Source organism: Saccostrea cucullata, unplaced genomic scaffold, assembly GCF_032062105.1.
Source record: "Saccostrea cucullata isolate Sc308-1 unplaced genomic scaffold, CSIRO_AGI_Scuc_v1 ctg7276, whole genome shotgun sequence".
In the NCBI taxonomy this organism is placed as follows: Eukaryota; Metazoa; Mollusca; class Bivalvia; order Ostreida; family Ostreidae; genus Saccostrea; species Saccostrea cuccullata.
Genome location: NW_026940900.1, coordinates 101,277 through 123,078, shown reverse-complemented (window position 1 = coordinate 123,078; position 21,802 = coordinate 101,277). Strand labels below are relative to the sequence as shown.

Genomic DNA, 21,802 nt, shown 5'->3' with positions numbered 1-21,802 from the left:
AGGCACTAGCTGGTGTGATCATGAATACTGTAAAACGAGAAAATTTGGCGCATACGTATTTTAGCGAAAACGCATGTTGTAATGCATTGAAGCAAATAAATTTTAGCGCTTGCACTTGTCATTAAAATATATAAATGTGATATTGTTTTTTTAAATCCACACCCGTTTTTTACTTTTTAGGCTAGTCAAGCACGGAAAAACAATAACAGTCCCGTATATGAGTAAACATTCGTCAACTTTACAATGGTGTTGCAATATTACATGGACGTGGCACAATGTAAATTTTATTCTAATTTAATTTTAAATAAAAGAAATGAAGTATTAACACATTTTACTTATATTAAAATAATGCATGCATTGAAGGTAATCATAATCAGGTAGAGTCTGCAAGCTCAATCGCAATGCTTGATTGCATTGTTTACCTCGAGGCGATAGATGATTGACACGCCGAGAAGCCAAACTTTGAAGGTGCTAATGATAAGTTTACAGCAAACAATATAGATTGATTAAATTATAATTTGGCAGAACTTTCTCGATCGATCCTACCATATGCATGTACAGTGCTAGTGTGTATATAAAATCCAACGATCCTTCGACATTATGTAATCGCACGTTCTGGTTTATATGTACTTAAGTGAAAGCTTTCAAGGCACACACAAAATAAAATTTAGGAATCCGTTAGCGCACAATAAATTTTAGCATTCGGGAGCTCTTGCGCCAAAGGCGCTAAAATTAGTAGTGCGCCAAATATTCTCGTTTTACAGTATGACTTTTTTAATCCTTGTTTTATATTAAAACAAATAAATTTGCACAAGGCAAATTTCATTGACGATTTGTGTACCAATTAAATATGCACACCAGTGTACATCAAAATGATCTTATGTGTCTGAAAATTGAGGAAAGTTATGACCATGAATACATACCAAATCATCTGCTGTGACTGGTACCCCTGCTTTACTGGTTCCTACCACCATTTGCCCCAGCCTCTCTCTCATATCTTGTAGTCCTGTTGTCAGTGCTAGAATTGCCATGATTTCACTGGCTACAGTGATATCAAACTGGCACTGAAATTGGAAAAAAATCTCAATTATATTCAAGCCATTTATACAATGTACATCGTACAGTACTCACATTTAGCAACAATATTAAACCATAGATTCTAAACATTTACAACATTAAATTTTAGTGTAGTCTTATTAGAAATACTGATATGTAGCACAAGACACAGAACAGGAGCAAAGGATTTTTTTGCCATTGGGGTGATAAATGGACCATGATGATTATACCCTCCCCCCATTGAACACTTGCAGACAGGTTTCAGGATAGCTTTTTTGTTACCCACATAAGCTCAATAAGCCAAAAAAAAAGTTATGCGTGGTTCAATTTTTTTTTTCAAAATTTGTAAAGATTCCAACCAAATGAATCACAAAGTCAGAAAACTCTCAGTCACAACAGTACTTTAATTCTAACCTCTCTGGTGTGGCCTTTCTCTTGTGGTCCTTGACCAACTGTTATTTTTCTCAGGAACCTGTCATTTGTATCCATCACTGAAAATATTATAGGCAAGTAGCTATTAAAGTTTATTCAATTTTTAATTGCTTGATTTGAGAGTTAAGCAGTTCTGACATTTTTATAAAAAAATACCATAATTACACACATAGCTGCCCATAACGATCATCTTAAGTAAAAGCCAATGAATATACCTCTCTGCCAAGTGATGGTGGTTGGGTCAAGGTCAAGACGGACAAACTTGTTAATTTCTTCTGGGGTTAGTTCATTAGGGTCTGTTTTGGAAATTCCAAGTTTCTTTAGAGAAAAAAATCAAAATGTGGTTAATACCCAAATATGTTTCACCATCACCACTAAAAACCTTTACTTTGTAGAAAAAAATGCTTCCGTTTACTAACAAAGTACAAGCACATGTATAATCATTACCTTAAATTTTGAATTTTCCTAATTTAAAACTACTGTACGTGAACATAAATTGGCATATTCAAAATTTAGCGCATTCACTAGGAATTGAGTTGTATGTTGGTCTATTCATGAATTAACGCTAGACACTTCTGCACTGTAGATTGTATTTGCATCTGAATTCTTAGTGGTATTGATAAATTAATGCATCTTTATCTGCACCAAAGCCTTTAAAATATGAAGCCCGCTTTTTTAAGTACACAAACAGTATCTACATAATTGTACCTTTAGTCTAGAAAACTGAATTTTGGAGAAGGCACGTTTTCCTTTATTGTCGGGAACAAGTCTGCGATACAAGTCCTCATCTTTCTGTGTACTTTCATGGAACATACGAGCCTCAATCTGAGCGGCCAATAGATTATTGGCTGCTGTGATGGCATGGATGTCTCCTGTCAGATGCAGGTTGAACTCCTCCATTGGAATGACCTGTGAATAACCCCCACCTGCAGCGCCACCTAGAATTTAAAACAGAGTGTTGTAAATGACTCTGTTATACATGAAAAAAGGATAAATATATTATTCAACTTTGTAATTACAATCACATTTTCTGACAGCATCACAAGATAAAGATAATTATATTTTAAAATAACTTAATACATTTTTATACCTTTAATGCCAAATGTTGGACCCTGAGAAGGCTGTCTGACACAAGCAAACACATTCTTCCTCAGTGCAGCTCCTAATGCCTGAGCCAGACCAATGGTTGTGGTACTTTTGCCCTCACCAAGTGGTGTTGGAGTTATACTGAGGTAAAAAATAGTTTAATATATTGAAACATCTAAAAGGTTACAGTGATGACAATTTTGGCCAAGAGCCATGTGCAAAAATCTAATGGCAAAGCACAATGCAGTTTAGCATTGCGACTCTGACAAAGTTATATTAACTTGTAATACATAATACACTGTACATACGTGTATATTCATGTAGAATATACTGTAATACATACACAAAGAAATTAACAAAAAAAATAATATACCCTGTAACAACAATGTATCTGCCATCTTTCTGTCCCTGCAGCCTTTTGAGGACATCCAGTGAAACTTTGGCTTTCTTCTTTCCATACAAGTCCACCTCTTCTGGGAGAAGGGCAATCTCCTGGGCTATCAGTTCCACATTCTTTGGTGTCTGTGACTGGGCAACTTCAAGGTCACTATTGAGTTAAAATGTATACATTGCATTAAAATTGCTTATCCCATTCTCATTGAGAAGTGAAATGCAGAAAAGGTTTCAAGTTCTGCATCAACACTGTAGATAGAGCTGATTTTAAACTTTGACCTCTGACCTTGGAACTGGAGTTTTGCAGTTCAGGGGCAGCAACTGTAGATTCCACATTCCACTACCCTATAAAAAGGACTATCTGTAATATACATTCTACTTAGTATGGGGAAAAAATGTAAGTAAGGAAAAGTTTCTTTGATAAAGAATATAAACAAAGATCACAATATTCACTAGTTACCCCAGATTTTTCCACCATTCTCTTAGCCTGCTCAAAAGTGTTCTGGAGTAACATGGCCACCGTCATTGGCCCCACACCCCCGGGGACAGGGGTGATCCAGGAGGCCACACCCTTAACCTCCTCAAAGGCCACATCCCCCACCAAACGCTTCCCAGACTTCTTTGTGTCATCTTCAAAGATACAGATCATCTTGATAATTTCAAATAAGTTTGAATCTTTATTACTGTAATATCTGAGAAATAAGACAATATGATTACCTGGAATGGAGTTGATGCCGCAATCTATGACAACAGCACCCGGTTTCACCCAATCCCCTTTCACAAACTCTGCTTTCCCTATGGCAACCACTAAAATGTCTGCTGTTTTCACCTTTAAGTTTAACAGGATAAATATTGAATCAATTTTTATTAATTTAAAACACATTAATCGATGAAAATTTCATTTCTGTGAAAGGTTCTTTAGTTGCAAAAAATAAATCATTCCTGCATTATAAAGGGAAGTAACTCTTTTTACGCATCTTATGGTGGGTGAACAAAACACTTTAGTTTGTGAATAAATTCTACTATATTTTTACTAAATACTAAATATCTCATTAAAATGAAACCAGAAGAAATCTAGGTAATTTACAATAAAAGTTAATGTTGGAAGTAAACGATTAAAAACCTTTTCATTTCTGTTTGTGATTATCAGAAAAAAACTCATCTCAATACAGTAAAACCCAGTTATAACGAAGTCACTGGGACCTATGAAATTACTTTGTTATATCTGTAATTCGTTATATCCGTGTACCGGTAAGAATTTGTTAAATTTATATAACTGGGGATTCAAGATAACTTCGCTATATCCGCTATAACTTCGCTATATCCGTGAATTCGCAATATCCGTGTTCGTACAGAGTTTTACTGTAACAGACTAAATTTACAATATCTGGCAGATTCTGTGTCTTGGAGTGGCACACTGTCACAGTAGCATGATTCCACTTTAAGAGGTCCGCCATAGGTGACCCCACAATCTTACTGCGCCCCAGAACCACGGCCGTCTTACCCACCACCGAAACACCTAGTCAAAATTACAACAAGATTTTATATGACACCTAGTCAAAATTACAACAAGATTTTATATGACACCTACCAGTAGTCAAAATTACAACAAGATTTTGCATGACACCTAGTCAAAATTACAACACAATTTATATAACACCTACGGGTAGTCAAAATTACAACAATAATTCATATTTCACTTGGTTTTTTATTTAAGATTCATGGATGAAAGAATTTTTTAAAGATCCCCTTTGAAGTCAAATCTTAATTTCTTGAACTGGTTGGTGGGAGCAAGAAATTTTTTTTAAGGTATTCTAGGAATCAAGGTATCAAGGGTGAAAGAATAAGTGGATGGAACTTCTAAAATCAATTCATCATATCCTTGGTATTTGAGATATCAGATATTGATGTCAAAACTTTTGAGGCCCCCGACAAAAGAAAAGTTTTCAAAAATACTTCAATTCCATTATCAGTATACTCACTAGATTTTTTAATAAGCTCTAGACATCCCCTTGGAGTACAGGGAAATATACATTCCTCAAGGTCACCTCTGGCCAGTTTTCCAGCATTGGATTCATGTAGTCTAAAACAGAATTATCAATTTTATTTCCATATTTTAGTGATTATACATGTATTTGCATGGTTAAAAGTCAAATTGCTTTTATGTAACAATTTAATTCAATGTTAGATAACCTTCCTAATGCAACCTTATTGTTCTGTGACTCCCCCCCTTTTTTTTGTACAAGTGAAAGACAACATGAGGTAATAAAAAATGTTAACATATAGGAAGAGTTAAGAAGGTTGGTTAGCTACATACGTTTAGTAAAGGAAAATTATTGCAAGATTAGATAATACTTCATACATTACTGATTATAAAATATTTCTATAAAATTAAAAGTTTTTATCTGGAAGTATTTTGACATTTGATTGTTATAGAAGTTCATCATATATGTAGTTTGAAATCACTCATAATAAATAAGAAACAGGAAAATTGAAACATGCAATTTCTGGGATTTCAAAGACTTCTAGATTGGTTAAAGATAGCATAACTATAAACATTGGTGTGTGGGGACGTTATCCTTCCACATTATAACTCCCTTTTTGCAAAAGCCTGCAACTTTGCCCCGGATTAAGGATTTCTTCTATATTTTTTTCTTAACATGTTCCATGTTATGTTGATTGTTGAAAGTCTAGTTATTTATTTTAATTACCAATCTGAAAGTACTTAACATACCTCCATTACAAAAAGAGTCTCCTGAAATTGCACATTCCATATCTATATGTATATCTATAACATTTAAGATAATGGTACACTCTAAGTGCATTTAGCTAACATTTATTCTCTAACAGAATCAGATTCGACAATTCATTCATATACACGTGTCACAAAACATTTTTTATGTGTTCACATTTTTTGAAACTTACCCATCAACATCTTTCTCTGGTTTAATGGCATTGGTCACCAAATGTGAATCTATTTCATTTACAGAATCCAGGGGTAACTGAAAAAATAGTTGTTGTTTTTTTTATATAATAAAATCAGTTGATTTTTTTCTTTTTTATTATTTGCAATTGGATGCAAAAGGTAAAGAAGAAAGGTTACTCACCTGAACAATAATTCCATGTACACTGGAATCATTGTTTAACCTTTCTACTGTTTGAAGAACCTTAAAGAAAACATATTGATTTGCAGTTTTGAGTTCATTTTATGTATATATGTTTTTTCTGTAGATATAAAAAATTCAGAAAAAATGACAACGAAGTAAACCTCTGTCTGTGTGGCTGTCTGTGGTAGTTTGACATGGGTGGCTTTAACTCCAACCGTTTCTGCATTTTTGAGCTTCTGCTTAATGTACACATTTGAATCTTCTCGATCCCCCACCTCAAAAGTAAAATAAATTACATTTTTTTTAATATCTATGATAATAAATTAATCTACATATTTTGAATTAGCTAAAACAGATCCAATAATGTTATTTTTGTAATATAAACATGTAAACGAAATACAATGGACTTTTGCTAATGCATGAAGCTAAGAACAGAAAATGTGAATATTTTCATATTTTGGAATTTAATGCAATACTTTTTATAGTGCATTAACATAAGAATGCATTGATGAAGAGGGCTGGGGCAACTTCTGACCTGTACAATGGCTAGTCCTGGCAGAAAACTGGGTTTGTTTTTCTTGTAACTTTCAATATCAGCCTTGAGTTTAGTTCTTATTTCCCTTCAATATTAACAAAAATCTTAAAATACAATCGAACATTACGTAATAAAATCAAACTTATGGTTTCTTTTCTCAATTAATTTTAATTTTTTATTGCTATCTAAATTATGTTACATTATCGAGTAAATTCGGATTAAAGATAAAAGTTCATTTAAGATTTCCAACAGACAATGACAGCAGCATCAGTGCATATTTTATAGTAGTTTATATTACTCTGAAACATCCTTTCCACTCAGAATATTTGCCATGTTGTTCCCTGCTGTATTATTTTCTGAAGTTAGGTGGATTATTGGATATCATTTCAGGTAACCCTGCACGTGAAATCATCAAGGGGCGTAACTCTTAAATTAGATTGTCCTTGAAACCGTAAGAATATTTAGGCCGTGGTAAATAACGTTTTACATCCCTTCATTCTTTCGACCAATACTGAATAGAACATATTTTTTATTACAAAAATAATGTATAGATAAGTAAATAAATTTAAAAAAATCAATAAATAATTAATTAGATAAATAAATAAATAAATAAATAAATAAATAAATAAATAAATATATCATAAATACAAAACATTTTTTATGTGTTCAATAAATAATCCACATTTATCATTAATAGTAAGCAATATCTACATTGGAATGACGAGAAAAAAGTCAGGGTGTGCTCTTGTCATGTACAGCGGCGGATTCAGAGGATGTTATATATATAGGGGTTTGCACCCCCCCCCCCCTTGGGATTCGCTAAAAAGAGAGGAAAAGAAGACCTCATCTGATATAGAGTTTTTGTCTCCAACTTGATGCAGTTTTTGTTACTATTGTAAAACCATTGTAGAAAATAAAATACATCAAGTTTCATATCATTATGACTGTCTTAAATATAAAAAATTGCGAAAAAAGTATTATCCTATGAACATTTGTAATTTAAAGACGTACAACACACTGGTGTAAAGAAAATCATTACAAAGTACTATGTAATCCTGACAATCATGACATTGCAGTTCATTCTAGAAGGCTATCATAAAGGGTGTTAAGAAAGTTTGTTCCACATTTTCTTTTTTTTCAACAAGAAATACGATGAGAAGATATTTACAGTTTGTGATATTTCATGTTTACAGAGTCCATTCTTGCCAGTCAGAATATTTGCCATGTTTTTACTGTATTTTTTCTGAATTAATAAGGGGTACCCTGCACGTGAAATTAAAACATAAATTAGATTGTCCTTGAAAAGAATATATTTAGGCCGTGGTAAATAATGTTTTACATCCATTCATTCTTTTGTAATAGAACATATTTTTTATTACAAAAAAATAAATAGATGAATATATAAATAATTTAAATAATTTAAATAAATAAATAAATAAATAAATAAATAAATAAATAAATAAATAAATAAATAAATAAATAAATAATCCACATAAATTTATCATTACTAGCATATATATTCTTCTTGTCAGGTACAGTGATTCTAGGGGAGGGGGGGGGGGGGGGGTTGTTCTTTTTGGATTTGCTACCTCGTCTGAGTTTTTGTCTCCAACTTGATGCAGTAAGAGCATGTTCTACCTAGTACCTACTTTTTGTTACTATTGTATATTATAAAACTGTTGTAGAAAATGAAATGTTCATTGGATAATACTTTTTTGGCAAATCTTTATATTTAGGACAGTCTTAATTATATGAAAAGTATTTCATTTTCTACAAGACGCACAACACACTGGTGTAAAGAAAATCATTATAAAGTAATATGTAATCCTGACAATCATGACATTGCAGTTCATTCTAGAATTTAAGGCTATCATAACTACTTATGCTAATTTTTACATGAATATTTTGAATAGCGTCCTAAAAATAGAGTACAATAATATATAACAATTGCCTTAATCAGTTCATTTCTGTCCATATTAAACTGTTCAGGTTGTATAATGATTATGTATATAAACTTAAAGTTGTAAACATAGCTGACTTCACACAATCTGATCTGTACACAAGTTTGCATATATGTATGTACTTCAGTTTACCAGTAATGTGAAAACACACTGTATGTAGCATAATTGTATGCCAACATGTTTGGTGAATCAGTAAACTGAAATTGAAAAAAATGAACGTACGATCACTTTCAAAATGAGGCAAGCTCCTGACAAATAAGTTGATGAAATTGGGATATCTCGCATATTCCACGGTAAATGATCTATTCAGCAAATGCATTGTTCAAGTTGAATGTTGACTTCTGACATTTTTCTTAAATATTTTAGAATGATTTTTTCATCAGCCCGACCATGACTAGGAACACACAGGCTATGCTCATGATAATACTTGAGCCCATGTCTCACTCTGACTGATGTTTTTAAAAAGTCTACGTTAATTCTGTTCCCATATTCTATTGTTTCAAATAGACAATGGATTTTGAGCTTGATTATTGTCCTTTCTGACATATCTTATGCTATGAAATGAAATCTGCAACATTAAAAAAAAATTTCTGATCGAGCTCGCACTTCGGTTTCCGTTAATTTTACGTACAACCTAATACCGGAAACAGGTGTGTGTGGTTGCCAGAGAAAAGCGTCAACATGGCGGGCGACGATATAACGAAAGATTCAAAGAAATTGGATGAATTCATCAACAAAGTGGATGAAATTGAGACTTTGGTACGAAATACAGATTTCTTACATACCTAATTTATTTTTTAATGTCTGTCGAATCCATCGACTGACCTTCTCGGCTTCTGATTGTGAGGTTGTGACCTAGCGAGGAAATTTCTAGAATGCTTGTGTTTGCAAGTACAAGTATTAGATATTTGGTCCCAGTGTAATGAATTTAATGAAACATATGGAGATAACGAACAGTATTCAAGATCAAAAGACTGTCCATAAAACAAAAAAAAAAATGAAATAGGAACAAAGCAAACTGTGAAACACGGACCTCTGAAACATCAGAGGTGGGATCAGGTGCCATGGAGGTGTGAGCTTCCCCTGCCGACAGTAATGTTTAAATTGGATTTGGACATTGAGAGCCTCAAGTCTGTTTTAGTTTTCATTTTTGAAAATTTTGATGAAAAGTTGTAAGGTAGATAATTGCAAGATGGGTGAATGCTAAGTAAACCACAGAAAAATATGGAATAAGCATATTTTTTAATCAATCAATTGAAAACAAATGTAAAATATATATATTTTCTGTTCAGGTGAAAACTCTCAAGTATGGAGAAGATAAGGATGTCAAACAAGCTATGCAGAAAGCTGATGAAATAATTGCCAAAAACCAAGCACAGCTAAATGAGAAGTTGAACCAGACAGAAGATGAGGAGGAGGAATCTAAGGAACCCTTACCCTCCACCAAAACGGGATTCAGTAAAACTGTAATCAACAAGTCCCCCTCCACAGCACCACCTCCCAGTGGTCCCCAGCCAATGGCACCACCAGATCAACTAGGTTTTATGGCAGCCATGGAAGCAGATGCAAGAGAGAGGGCAGAAAGGAGAAAAGTTGGTGAGAAGAAGGCTAATGAGTTGAAAGAGAAAGGAAATGAAGAATTCCGACAGGGGAATTATGAGAAAGCACTAGAGTTCTATACAGAGGGACTGACGCATATTAAAGATCATCTCGCTTTATGGACCAATAAGGCACAGACTAACATTAAATTAGGTAGATATGAAGATGCTCTTGTTGACTGTGATTGGGCAATAAGGGTTTTTAACAACAGCATGAAAGCCCATGTTCTGATGGGAAAGGCTAATCTTGGTCTTAGGAAATACAAGGAAGCAAGAGAGGCTTACAAGAAAGCTCTTGAATGTGACCCAACCAAACAAAACCTGATCAACGACTACTTGGCAGAAGTTGATAGGGCGGAACGGACACAGCAGGAGGAAGATAAGGCAAAGGAGGCTTTTCAGGCAGGTGATAAAGGCCCTGTAGCTTTACTTCAGCAACTCCAGAAGAAAGACCAGCTTCCTATTTACTACAGTGGAGGATTTCAAATAATGCAAAATTTCCTGAAAAACAATGAAGAACGGACTCTCTTTAGAACAGAGGGAGGATTCCAAATTGTTAATGAACATCCATGCTTCTCTAAATGTTTTTCTGCTTCACCAAAGAGTCTGTCAAAGGAGGAATTAGATATGTTGAACTCCGGATTGTGCATGTTCAGTTTGGCTTGTGAAGATAATGAGAAGAATCAGGAAGTTTTCTTGTGTATCGAAGGGATGCCTGACAAACTGATGAGGTTCATGGAAGTGAAAATGAAAGGTCTAGGTCGTGTTCTTAAATCCAGTTGTGTGAAGATTCTTCACACAGTGACGATATCTGTTATTGGACGATCATTGGTGTTTCAAAAGTTTGACATTTCCAGATTACTTACCATTGTGTTCAACTTGATCAGAGCAAATGATGATGCTGCATTAACCGCAGGATGTGTTCTGAACAATCTGGCCCTTGACAACAAGTTTAAGCAGCAACTAAGAGATAAAATTGAAATAAGTGTCATACCGGCTTTTGAAAATCTTTTGAAGGAGGGATCTAGTAAACAGTCCGTTCTACCCTCCTGTGTCTCCACAATCACCAACCTCTCCACTGATGTTGTCATCAGGAAAAAGATTTCCGACAGGAAAGATCTCTGGAAAATCCTTTTAGACACTGTTTCTAACCACAAACAAAAATTACCTCAACCTATCAGTGTGGAGCTTGTGGAAGCTTGCTTAGGCCTCATATCTAATTTGACCCATGAACAAACTAGTATGAACTTTAAGGAGTTTAGTCTTCCCATTTGCAAACAGTGCCTCATGATCTGTCAATCGCTGAAACACTACAAGTTGATGGTATCTCGCAGCCTAGGCATTCTCAGCCACATCTTACCCTACTCCATTCCATCAGTGGACTGGTTTTGTGACAACGTAGGGGTGGAGGTCTTGGTGTTCATTTTGAAGAACGACGAAGAATCGGCCAATAGGAAGTTTGCCCTGAAGGCCCTTACTGGCTGCACTCAGATAAATGACCATGCCCGAATTTTCGTGGTGGACCACAAAGGATTGGGGACTCTGATAAAACAACTGCAATGTGAGGATGAGACTGTGATAGGAAATGCTGCTCTGTGCCTCAGCCACTGCACCCAGGTGCCCAAAGTTTGTGCAGCCCTAGCAAAGACTGATATCATTAAGGACCTCTTGGTTTTGGCGCGAGATGGAAAGAAGTCTGGTCTCCAGCAAAATTGTGCCATTCTTATAGCTAAGCTTGCTCAGGGTGATAAGAGGCATTTAGAAAGACTACGGGAACTTCATGGAATTGACATTCTACATGACTGCATGAAGTACTTGAAATGATAAAGTATTTGAATGTGTTCTGTTAATGTAATGTTTTGGATATGTATTGAAAAATGGATTAAGTTGGGGATAACTGTAAATATGCATTCATATGAAGCATTAAAAAGATTCATAATGTTCTATTTTTTATAACCATTTGAGTGAGTCTGTACATAAATTATTGTAAAAATATATTTTCTTTGATGTTTATAGTGAAGTTTGAAGGAAGTGAGCTCAGAATATGTATTGGTTTCATTTAAAAGCAGACCCCCCCCCCCCCTCTGAGGGAAGCAAAGAAATACTTTAATAAAAAAAATTGGTACTATAAAAAGAAGTTTGATGCTAGGATCTTATGCAAGCCCCTATGTATATATACATATTTATTAACCTGTGTTGTTGTTAATATTAATAAAAATAAATGAATAATAAGTGTTTGTGAAACACTGATAAACCCCATATATGGCACTTATGGTTAGGGTTCAAATTCCTCAAATGCGAGTTTACTCCGACCAAGATCAGTCAAAATTATTGGTACAAAAGAAAAGTCTTGTCTCAAGGAATACACCAGTGAAATTTGAAAGCCCTAGTTCTAGCAGTTCAAAAGTTATGTCTGAGGTCAAAGGTTCTTGAAAGTGGGTCATAGTCTAAGGTCAAGGTTAAATGTAAAAAAATATTTATACCCATGGAAAGGGCTTGTTACAATGAATTTGAAGTATGAAAGCCCTAGCATCAAGCTGATAAACTGTTCAAAAGTTATGACCAATTAAAGTAGTAAAAGATGGTCTAACTCCGAGGACAAAGTCAAGAGGTCAAATTTGGTGGTACCCAAAGAAAGTTCTTGCCACAAGGAATACACTTTTGAAATATGAAATCCATAATTCTATTTACTCTATTAAAAGTTATGGACAGGTTCAAGTTTCTGCAGACAGACAGACGGACAGGGCAAAAACTATTTACTCCCAAATCTTTAATTACAGGGAGGAATGGATTCACTTTCAATTTTAAATTCTAGTGTTGCTTTCAAAAGCACTTGTTTCGAAAACTGGGCACTGCAAGTTATTTAGAAGGGGGTGCGAAACAAGTGCCTCTTAGTTACTTTGACCTACGTTAGCACGAATTACTTTTGGTACGAGCTGCTTATTCCGGAAGTTGGACGTGGAGAGGGGAAAATATTGCAACAGAAAATAAATTTTCCAGAAAGTGTTTGTTACTCGTATGAGAAGCGCTTTCAACAAGGAAATTTCCACTTATTTATTGGAGTGTATGTCCAAGAATATTCTGTAAACTATGAAGACTTCGTAGTGATTCAGATATCGTGAAAATTCCACTGAAAAGGAGGGACATATGGTTTTCTCATAAAAGAGAAAATCCTGGTTGCAGCTGTTTATTTATTTTTTTCTTTGTAAATTAACTGGTAAAACTTAAAGCAGGAAAATGGTTTTAGCAGATTTAGGAAGGAAAATTACATCCGCCCTGCGGTCTCTGGGCAATGCCACCATCATTAATGAAGAGGTTGGTACATGTCGATATTCAGAATATAAATTATAATCTATCAAACATTGTCATGACTGACTTTCACTAACTGGATTTGTAAATGAAAATTAATTTATATTCAAGAACTTCTTAATTCAAGTAATCATTTACACCTTAAAGTTGAATATGTTTTCCAAAAGGCTAGTAATCTCATTTAGACTAAAATTTTGTTTTCACTTTTGACGTCTTGTCTGATATGTCAGTACAAAATTTCTAGTCTCGTCAAATCATATGGGAATTAAAAGGCTTGATTAGATTGCATTTTTGGTAGTACTTAAATAGTACATATGCTACATATTGTCATTTTTCTAAATTTATGTTTATCAAAATATTCCAAAATGCAGAATAAATATGAAGAGAGTATTGAATGTAATAATTATCAATAATTCTGGAATTTGCAGGTACTAAATGAGATGCTGAAAGAAATTTGCAAAGCATTAATAGAAGCGGATGTAAATATCAAACTTGTCAAGACTCTGAGAGAAAATGTCAGGTACAGTATAAATTTACATAATCAGGTAGTACAGATAATGTTATTGCACAAAAAGTTATTGAGATGATAGGGTTTGACATTAACTTTTAACTACTGGACCAGTCAAGCTACTTTCCATAATTTTACTAGCCATGACGGAATACCAGTAGCCCTGACCTGACTTGCATATGAACTTTTTATAACCCTGAGATTGTTGTTTTAGATTCTTCCATTTTTTTCAGAGAATGATTGATCTGAAGCCAAATAATTATTTTATTTTAAACATTGTTTACTACACATAGGACAAGAGCAACTATAAATCAAATTGTACTTTTACCTGAATCAACAACCTAACAGCTCTTCTTTTGACCTGCAACTTTTTTTTTTACTGTCAAGAATAAAAATGAAGAATTTGTCATGAGGGAAATTTTCCTTAACATTGCATTGGCTGGGTGCTTACTAATCTAGTTTGGTCAAATGTGCCTTAGTGTCAAACCCTGGATGACATGGTAACATAGGAATGGCAGAAATAAAAAGAAATAGTCAAAAGATACAATGTTTTCCTCTACTTCCAGGTCTGTCATTGACTTTGATGAAATGGCTGGTGGTTTGAACAAGAGAAGAATGATACAGTCAGCTGTTTTCAAAGAACTGGTCAAAGTAAGTAAACATTGGTATAAATTAAAATAGAATTTTCAGTCTATTTTAAAGGAAAAAGATTTTCATGTAAAGTTTAAGTCTAGATTACAAATATACTTATGAACTGTATGTAAGGACTTTCTTTTGGTTTTATTCACAGACAGTAAAAAGTAAAATAATTGCAATGCTTTGCATTAACTGGGAGAGGATAACATATTCAGCTTTTCTTAATTTTATATCAGTGAGCTGGGACCTCTTAGACTGTTAATTATATAAAGAATTATTAAATAGAATAAATTATATACTGTTCTGATATTTATTAAGGGGTTAATTTACTAAAGTGTACACTTTTTATCACTAAAATAGCTGATTGATCCTGGTGTTAAAGCCTGGACACCCACCAAAGGAAAAAACAATGTCATCATGTTTGTTGGACTTCAGGGGAGTGGTAAAACAACCACATGTACTAAAGTAAGTATACAGAGGCCTGTGTGGGTAGGTTTACCGAAGGAAACTTTTTTTCTTAAAACTTTGGAATTTATTAATTGTATCTATCAAAATTTAAGTTTAGTACAAAACCAGTTGAATGGGGCTATGAGCACTGTATTCATAAACCATGGAATATGTATACCTGACAACGTACTTATAAAGAATATTTCAATTTTCAGCTTGCGTATTATTACCAAAAGAAAGGATGGAAAACATGCTTAATTTGTGCTGACACTTTCCGTGCAGGAGCTTTTGATCAGCTGAAACAGAATGCCACCAAAGCAAGAATTCCCTTCTATGGAAGGTAACTAACAAACAAGCCAGAAAAATCCATTTTATAGAATGTCCTATTTTGGGTGTTTTGTCATTGTACAATTTTTTCTCACAGTTACACAGAAATAGATCCTGTGTTGATAGCACAGGAGGGGGTAGAGAAGTTCCGATCGGAGAATTTCGAGATTATCATTGTGGATACGAGTGGTCGTCACAAACAGGAAGATTCGCTGTTCGAGGAAATGTTACAAGTCAATAACGTCACTGTAAGCTTAACTCAGTTTTGCCATATTTTATTACTTATATTAACAGATGGATATAAAAAATAATTAAACAAATAAAGTCTTTTTTCGATGCAATCCCTAAACGTACATGTATATAGACCTTACAAAAAGCACTTTTTGGGCGGACGATATGCTTATTCTGAGGTCTATATATCTAGAGATAAACCTCATCGAAAGGCTTACTTTATATAATGACTTTTTCTACCAATAAGCGATAAGTGAAAGTCAATATAATATGGTCATTAGTAAAGTCTTTAAAATTAGATTTCTTGTACTAAGATGTCTCACTCCATATCAGATTAGAATTAATTAAGGAATGGGACCTTAGTTTTTGAGCATACTTTTGAAGAATCAAAACGGAGAAGGTGAAGAAATATTCCAGACTAGGAACTTTTGTTATGTTTGTCATGTATGATATGAAAGAATTTTAAAACAAGTTTACTTTGTAGAATCCAGACAACATTGTGTTTGTGATGGATGCTTCAATTGGTCAAGCATGTGAGGCACAGGTAAGCTTTATAGAAAAAATGCATTCTTTATATCATTTGTATGCGTAAATATGAAGTTTGATAAATGTTGATATTTGAACAGTAGATCAGAGGAAATAGATTTCCCAGGATTATTTTTGTCAAAGGTGTATTAGAATGACTTTTATTTGTACAGGCCAAAGCCTTCAAAGACAAAGTAGATGTTGGTTCTGTCATTATAACCAAATTGGATGGCCATGCCAAGGGAGGAGGAGCACTCAGTGCGTAAGTACATGTATCAATACTGGTAGACTAACATGCCACATAATGGGTAATTTAACAAATGGTCAATAAAATAATTTTTATCTTAAACGCTAACATTTGAATGAACTACATCTATTTTTTGCATCTACATGACTATCACTAATAATGCCAAAATTAGATGATATCTAAAATATTTTCCTTATACATGTATTGTACTGCATGTTGTAAATGAAAATCTCAAGAATTCTTGATGAAGAAAGGGAGTTAACTTGGAAGTGATTTCTTAAGTGTTTCTCACAAGAGTTAAGATTTAAAAATTCACTGTATTTTTCTTTCAGGGTGGCAGCCACAAAGAGTCCTGTGATATTTATAGGAACAGGAGAACACATTGACGATTTCGAACCTTTCAAAGTTCAACCTTTTGTCAGCAAATTGTTAGGTAAAACTTTAATAATTTATTTGTCATTAAAAAATGCTAGTTCTGAAAAATCACAGAGATTAAGACAATGGTATATTGCCATAATAAATTTCATGTACAAGGAATGAATGAATGAATGTGGTTAAAATTTGCTATGATAGGAGGGTCATAGACAAAGTGAATGAACTGTTTCTTTGAAGACACAGAGGTTCTCCAACAAGGTACCCCCTTTAAAGTCAAATTATGACATTCATGAATTTAATGTTTTGATCACATTATTTTACAACTAAATAACAAAAAATGTGTATTTTAATCTAGGTCAGTTCACACTACGAGACATGTATGAACAGTTCCAGAACATCATTTTTTTAGTCAGATCATGGTAAGAGATATTTTCTTTGATAGACAAAATTTGAAATGAACTGAAACTCGGACGAATCTAAGTGTGGCTTTTAGTGTGCTGAATGCTCCTTTGTTGAAGCAGGTGACAGTCTTTAAAATCAAAGTGCACTACAATTTTCATTCGCTAGCATTTCTGAATTTCCTCAATGTACGGTGAAGTAAAGACACATGATCTTGGCATTATTTTACCTCTGAAGAAAATAAACAAAAAAAAATTAAATTTTTTTTAAAGTTTTTTCAGGTAATTTACACAATAATTGAGTAATGTTTATTTCTTATTATAGTACAAACAAGTTCCAGATTCTTAATCACATATTTAGAAGATATTGGATGACACCATAGCTATTCATAGAATTGCATGTTATCTTAAGATCGTTGTTTTCTTTTCTTTATCCACTTACATTTAAAGTATGATGGATTATCTCATTTACAAAAAACAATTTGTTAATGCACTGAAATCCTTTATTAATAAACCATTTTTATGAACACCGTATGCAAGGGTTTATGATGAGATTTCACTGATCAGAAACCCTTGCACCACAATATTAATTTAAAATAATTTTACACTTAATTAATAATGTACATGTAAATGTAGATCATTATGTAATATAAATTTTGTGTTGTTGACAGGGCATGATTCCTGGATTCAGCTCAGACTTCTTGACCAAAGGAGGAGAACAGGAGTCCATGGCTCGTCTAAAGAAACTCATGACCATTATGGACAGTATGAATGACAAAGGTTAGAATCTTATTAAATTTATATATATTGTTCGTAAAATATGTCTTAAGTTTATAACTATAAAGAATTTTGATATAAAATCTCAGGGTGAACTTTATCTTTTTTTAACTTCAAGGACCTGTGTCTGTCAAAAATAGTTTGCCGAACCTTTGAAGAATCAAAACACAACAAATTTTATATCTGCCAAGTAAAGAAACCTGTGATATAGTATTTAGCAAGTAGATATGTAAGCTTGCTAAGTCTTGTTTTCCCTATAACAGAGTTGGATAGTTTGGATGGGGAGAGGTTGTTTACCAGACAGACTGGACGTATACAGAGGGTAGCCAGGGGAGCTGGGGTGTCCATAAGGGAGGTCAACGAGTTACTGACCCAGTACAAGAAGTTTGCTCAGATGGTGAAGAAAATGGGAGGCATCAAAGGACTCTTTAAAGGTAAGCATTCATAAATTATTTATAGGAAAAGGTATTTAAAAAATAGCAAGTAAACCTATGTACATGTACATTGTCATTGTAAATAATTCTAAATATACAGTGCCCTGTAATGTACTTTAACTATGTATGTATTTGGGGGGGGGGGAATAGTGAAAACCTCCACCAATTTTAGGGGAAAATGTACCAAATGTGTGTGCCATAAACTCATAAAAGATAGATAAATCTCATTTGGATAAATACCTATTGTGCTTTGTAATTTTGTTGAAAATCATTTACTAAAACAATCTTTTTAATGAATTAACAGAGGAATATTTACATTTGCAAATGTTTTCCTTTACATAACACTACTGAAGGCAAGCGTTTTTATAACTGTGTAAATACAGGTTTGGGGTCAAGAGGTCATAGATGTGCGTTTGGATAAACATTCCACGTAATTTCTCTGTGACGTCATAAATGGTCGACGCGCGTTTAGTGGATTACATACATGCCGTTGGGTTTGAAAAATTAACGCATTTCACACGTTAAAAGTAACAATCAGGCAAATATAAAGTATGAATAAGTCACAAATGTAAATATAAGAAATAAGGTATCATTTTTGGAGTTTTATTGAGATGTAATACGGGTTGACACATGATCAAATCTTCCATAAAGCCCTTCGGGCTTTATGGGATTTGATGTTTTACATTCAATAAAATAAAAAATGATACCTTATTTCTTAAATAATGAAACTTTTAAAAATGCCACATATTCATTTTTTGATTGGCTTGCAATTGTAGGTGGGGACATGAGTAAGAATGTGAATCCCTCTCAGATGGCCAAACTGAATCAACAGATGGCAAAAATGATGGATCCCAGAGTTCTACAGCAAATGGGTAAGTGGAGCATTCTTAGTAAAACTAGAGGAGGAGATTTAGTGTCTAAGTTTGAGTTTTGTTTTGTCACAGATATCACGAAAGCTGCTTTGTAAAAACTTGAGTCAAGGTTGAAATTATGTCAATTATGCATGTACAATTACAAGCTCAAAAGTGGACTGAAGGCTGAAGCCACAGTTTCGTGGCGTTTCTTTAAAGTGCTTGAGAGCATATAGTTGAGTAATATAGAATGATATAAAAGAATTTGGTGATAGAATTTGTTAACAATGACATGTAGTTTAGGAATGTATAAATTAACTAAGTGTCCAAAAATATGCATGTACTTTGTTTCTTATGAAGGAGGAATGCAGGGACTCCAGGGCATGATGAGACAGTTCCAGCAGGGAGCTGCAGGAAAGTTTGGGAACATGTTTGGAAACATGGACAGATAACACATGGGGGGATTGTGAACAGAGAAATCAGTGGACTCCGATTTTCCCCGTTGATTGTGCCGTGTTTTAAGTCATCGAGTCTCTTGTTGTCACACATCATGGATGAAAATTGTTAAATGAAGATACAATCCTTATTTCATGAACTTCAACATGTTTATCATGTGCCATTCTCATTTCGTGCATATATTTAATGTGAATATTTTAATGAAGTACATGTATGAAATATGTTGAAATGTTCTTTTGCAATGTGTACTGGATGTACAATGTGCATGTACATGTAATTTTATGAAGACTGGATTTTACATTTGTGTAATTGTAATAAATGTTTTGTGATAACGAAACCATTGATTTCAACATGGTGCATTTACATATTCATGTATCTTGTAGGTAACTGGTTTGATTTGTAAATTTAAATTTGTCTAATGTTCTCATTGTTAACAAAGACCCAGTTGAGATAAATGAACTTTCATATGACGTCTTTTTTTTATTTCCTACAACATTGAGTTGATTTAAGAGGGCTGGATGGTTGTGGCTTTTTGTCTATATTGATCTCCTTTAGAAGAAGAGCTCAATATAAAAATACACAAAATTAATCAAATTTTAAAACTAAAATGTATGAAATTTTTCATTGCTAAATGATGTTTAACAGCTTGAGATATCATATCTTAAAAATGAATTTATATCTGCTGGTTTCATTCACCTCCCAGCTTCCTTAAAAGGATTAATATTGCAAATTTACTCATTAGTGAAATACAGTAAAATGTATATAATGAAGTGCCAGGGACAAACAGTTTTGATTCGTTACAAACGTAATTTGTGTATCCATTTATAATATATAATAGAACCATAGAGAATAAAAGTAAATTCCATGTATAAAGCGTCAATTCATTACAAATGTGTTCGCTATAACCATGATTTAGTGTACTGCCTTTTAATAGAGGTACCAGATGAAAAGTATACATAGTCAAGTACATATGTGTGATACTAACAATGAAGTTCTCTGTTTAAAATTAGAACTGTCCAAACGGGACAAAATACCCCCCGCTGGTTTATTCAGAACTGCTAAATCATGAATATTTTATGGATCTAAGAGAAGAGAGAAATGCTAAAACATTTTTAGTGCAAATGTAGTTGCTCATTATATTTTTTATAAATGAAACGAAGGTGCAGCCTAATAATAAAAATAGACTAAATATACGAACCAGACAGGAATTATGAACTTTTTCTGTCAGTGACCTTGAATTGGCATAAATGACCTTGGTTTAAAGTCATGACACAACCTCAGGTTATAAGCAACATTTGTGTGAAGTAGTAAATTCAAGATTTTCCATAATAAAGAAAGATATGGACACAAATTATAAAATTTTTCTTCCAGTGACCTTGAACTTCCCCAAATGACCTTGACCCAAGTTCATGACACATCCTTAGGTCAGGAGGAATCTTTGTGTGAAATGAGAACCTACCAAGTTTATCCATAAGAAAGATATGGACTGGACACAAATTATGAATTTTTTCTTCCAGTGACCTTGAACTTCCCCATATGACCTTGGTTCAAGGTCATGACACACCCTTAGGTCAGGAGGAATCTTTGTGTGACATAAGAACCTAGCAAGTTTATCCATAAGAAAGATATGGACCGGACACGAATTATGAAATTTTTTTTCCAGTGACCTTGAACTTCCCCAAATGACCTTGGGTCAAAGTCATAACAAACCCTTAGGTTATAAGCAATCTTTGTGTGAAATTAGAACTTACCAAGTTTATCCATAAGAAAGATATGAACTGGACACGAATTCTGAATTTTTTCTTCCAGTGACCTTGAACTTCCCCAAATGACCTTGGGTCAAGGTCATGACACACCCTTAGGTCATGGGCTGTCTTTTGTGGAGTAGCAGATTCTAATGTTCCTCTGTAAGAAAGATATGGACCGGACACATTTGCACAGACAGATGGACAAGGTGATTCCTATATACCCCCCCAAACTTCGTTTGCGGGGGTTATAAATACTTAAGTAATTAACACAACAAATTGACAAACTTAAATGTACACAAACATTGATATAAAATCAATTAAGCACATGTGCATGCTGCTGCAATGCCCTCCATGCATAATGAATT

General features: G+C 33.8%; 3 protein-coding genes across 3 annotated transcripts; 2 read left to right on the top strand and 1 right to left on the bottom strand.

Moving 5' to 3' along the window:
• Positions 1-923: 923 nt before the first annotated feature.
• On the bottom strand, positions 924-7,049 carry LOC134256610 (C-1-tetrahydrofolate synthase, cytoplasmic-like; the record flags this gene model as incomplete). The annotated part of the gene is made up of 16 exons (XM_062739288.1): positions 6,908-7,049; positions 6,610-6,694; positions 6,236-6,349; positions 6,075-6,134; positions 5,893-5,969; positions 4,950-5,050; positions 4,350-4,486; positions 3,685-3,796; positions 3,428-3,597; positions 3,254-3,312; positions 2,948-3,121; positions 2,579-2,715; positions 2,197-2,426; positions 1,704-1,806; positions 1,471-1,547; positions 924-1,064 (listed from the first exon to the last, which is right to left on the bottom strand). Coding segments are annotated over exons 1-16 (1,812 nt in total), but the record flags the coding sequence as incomplete, so codon positions are not given.
• Positions 7,050-9,217: 2,168 nt separating this feature from the next.
• Positions 9,218-12,138, top strand: LOC134256597 (tetratricopeptide repeat protein 12-like). The gene is made up of 2 exons (XM_062739275.1): positions 9,218-9,329; positions 9,863-12,138. Exons 1-2 carry the CDS (start codon positions 9,252-9,254, stop codon positions 11,990-11,992), a joined length of 2,208 nt encoding a protein of 735 aa, XP_062595259.1. The 5' UTR covers positions 9,218-9,251; the 3' UTR covers positions 11,993-12,138.
• Positions 12,139-13,111: 973 nt separating this feature from the next.
• LOC134256609 (signal recognition particle subunit SRP54-like) lies at positions 13,112-20,159 on the top strand. The gene is given in 15 exon segments (XM_062739287.1): positions 13,112-13,483; positions 13,906-13,997; positions 14,552-14,636; positions 14,982-15,086; positions 15,284-15,408; positions 15,493-15,643; positions 16,111-16,170; positions 16,325-16,413; positions 16,731-16,831; positions 17,129-17,173; positions 17,176-17,192; positions 17,843-17,951; positions 18,212-18,382; positions 19,159-19,254; positions 19,594-20,159. Coding segments are annotated over 15 exon segments (1,416 nt in total). The 5' UTR covers positions 13,112-13,405; the 3' UTR covers positions 19,686-20,159.
• The last annotated feature ends 1,643 nt before the right edge of the window (positions 20,160-21,802 follow it).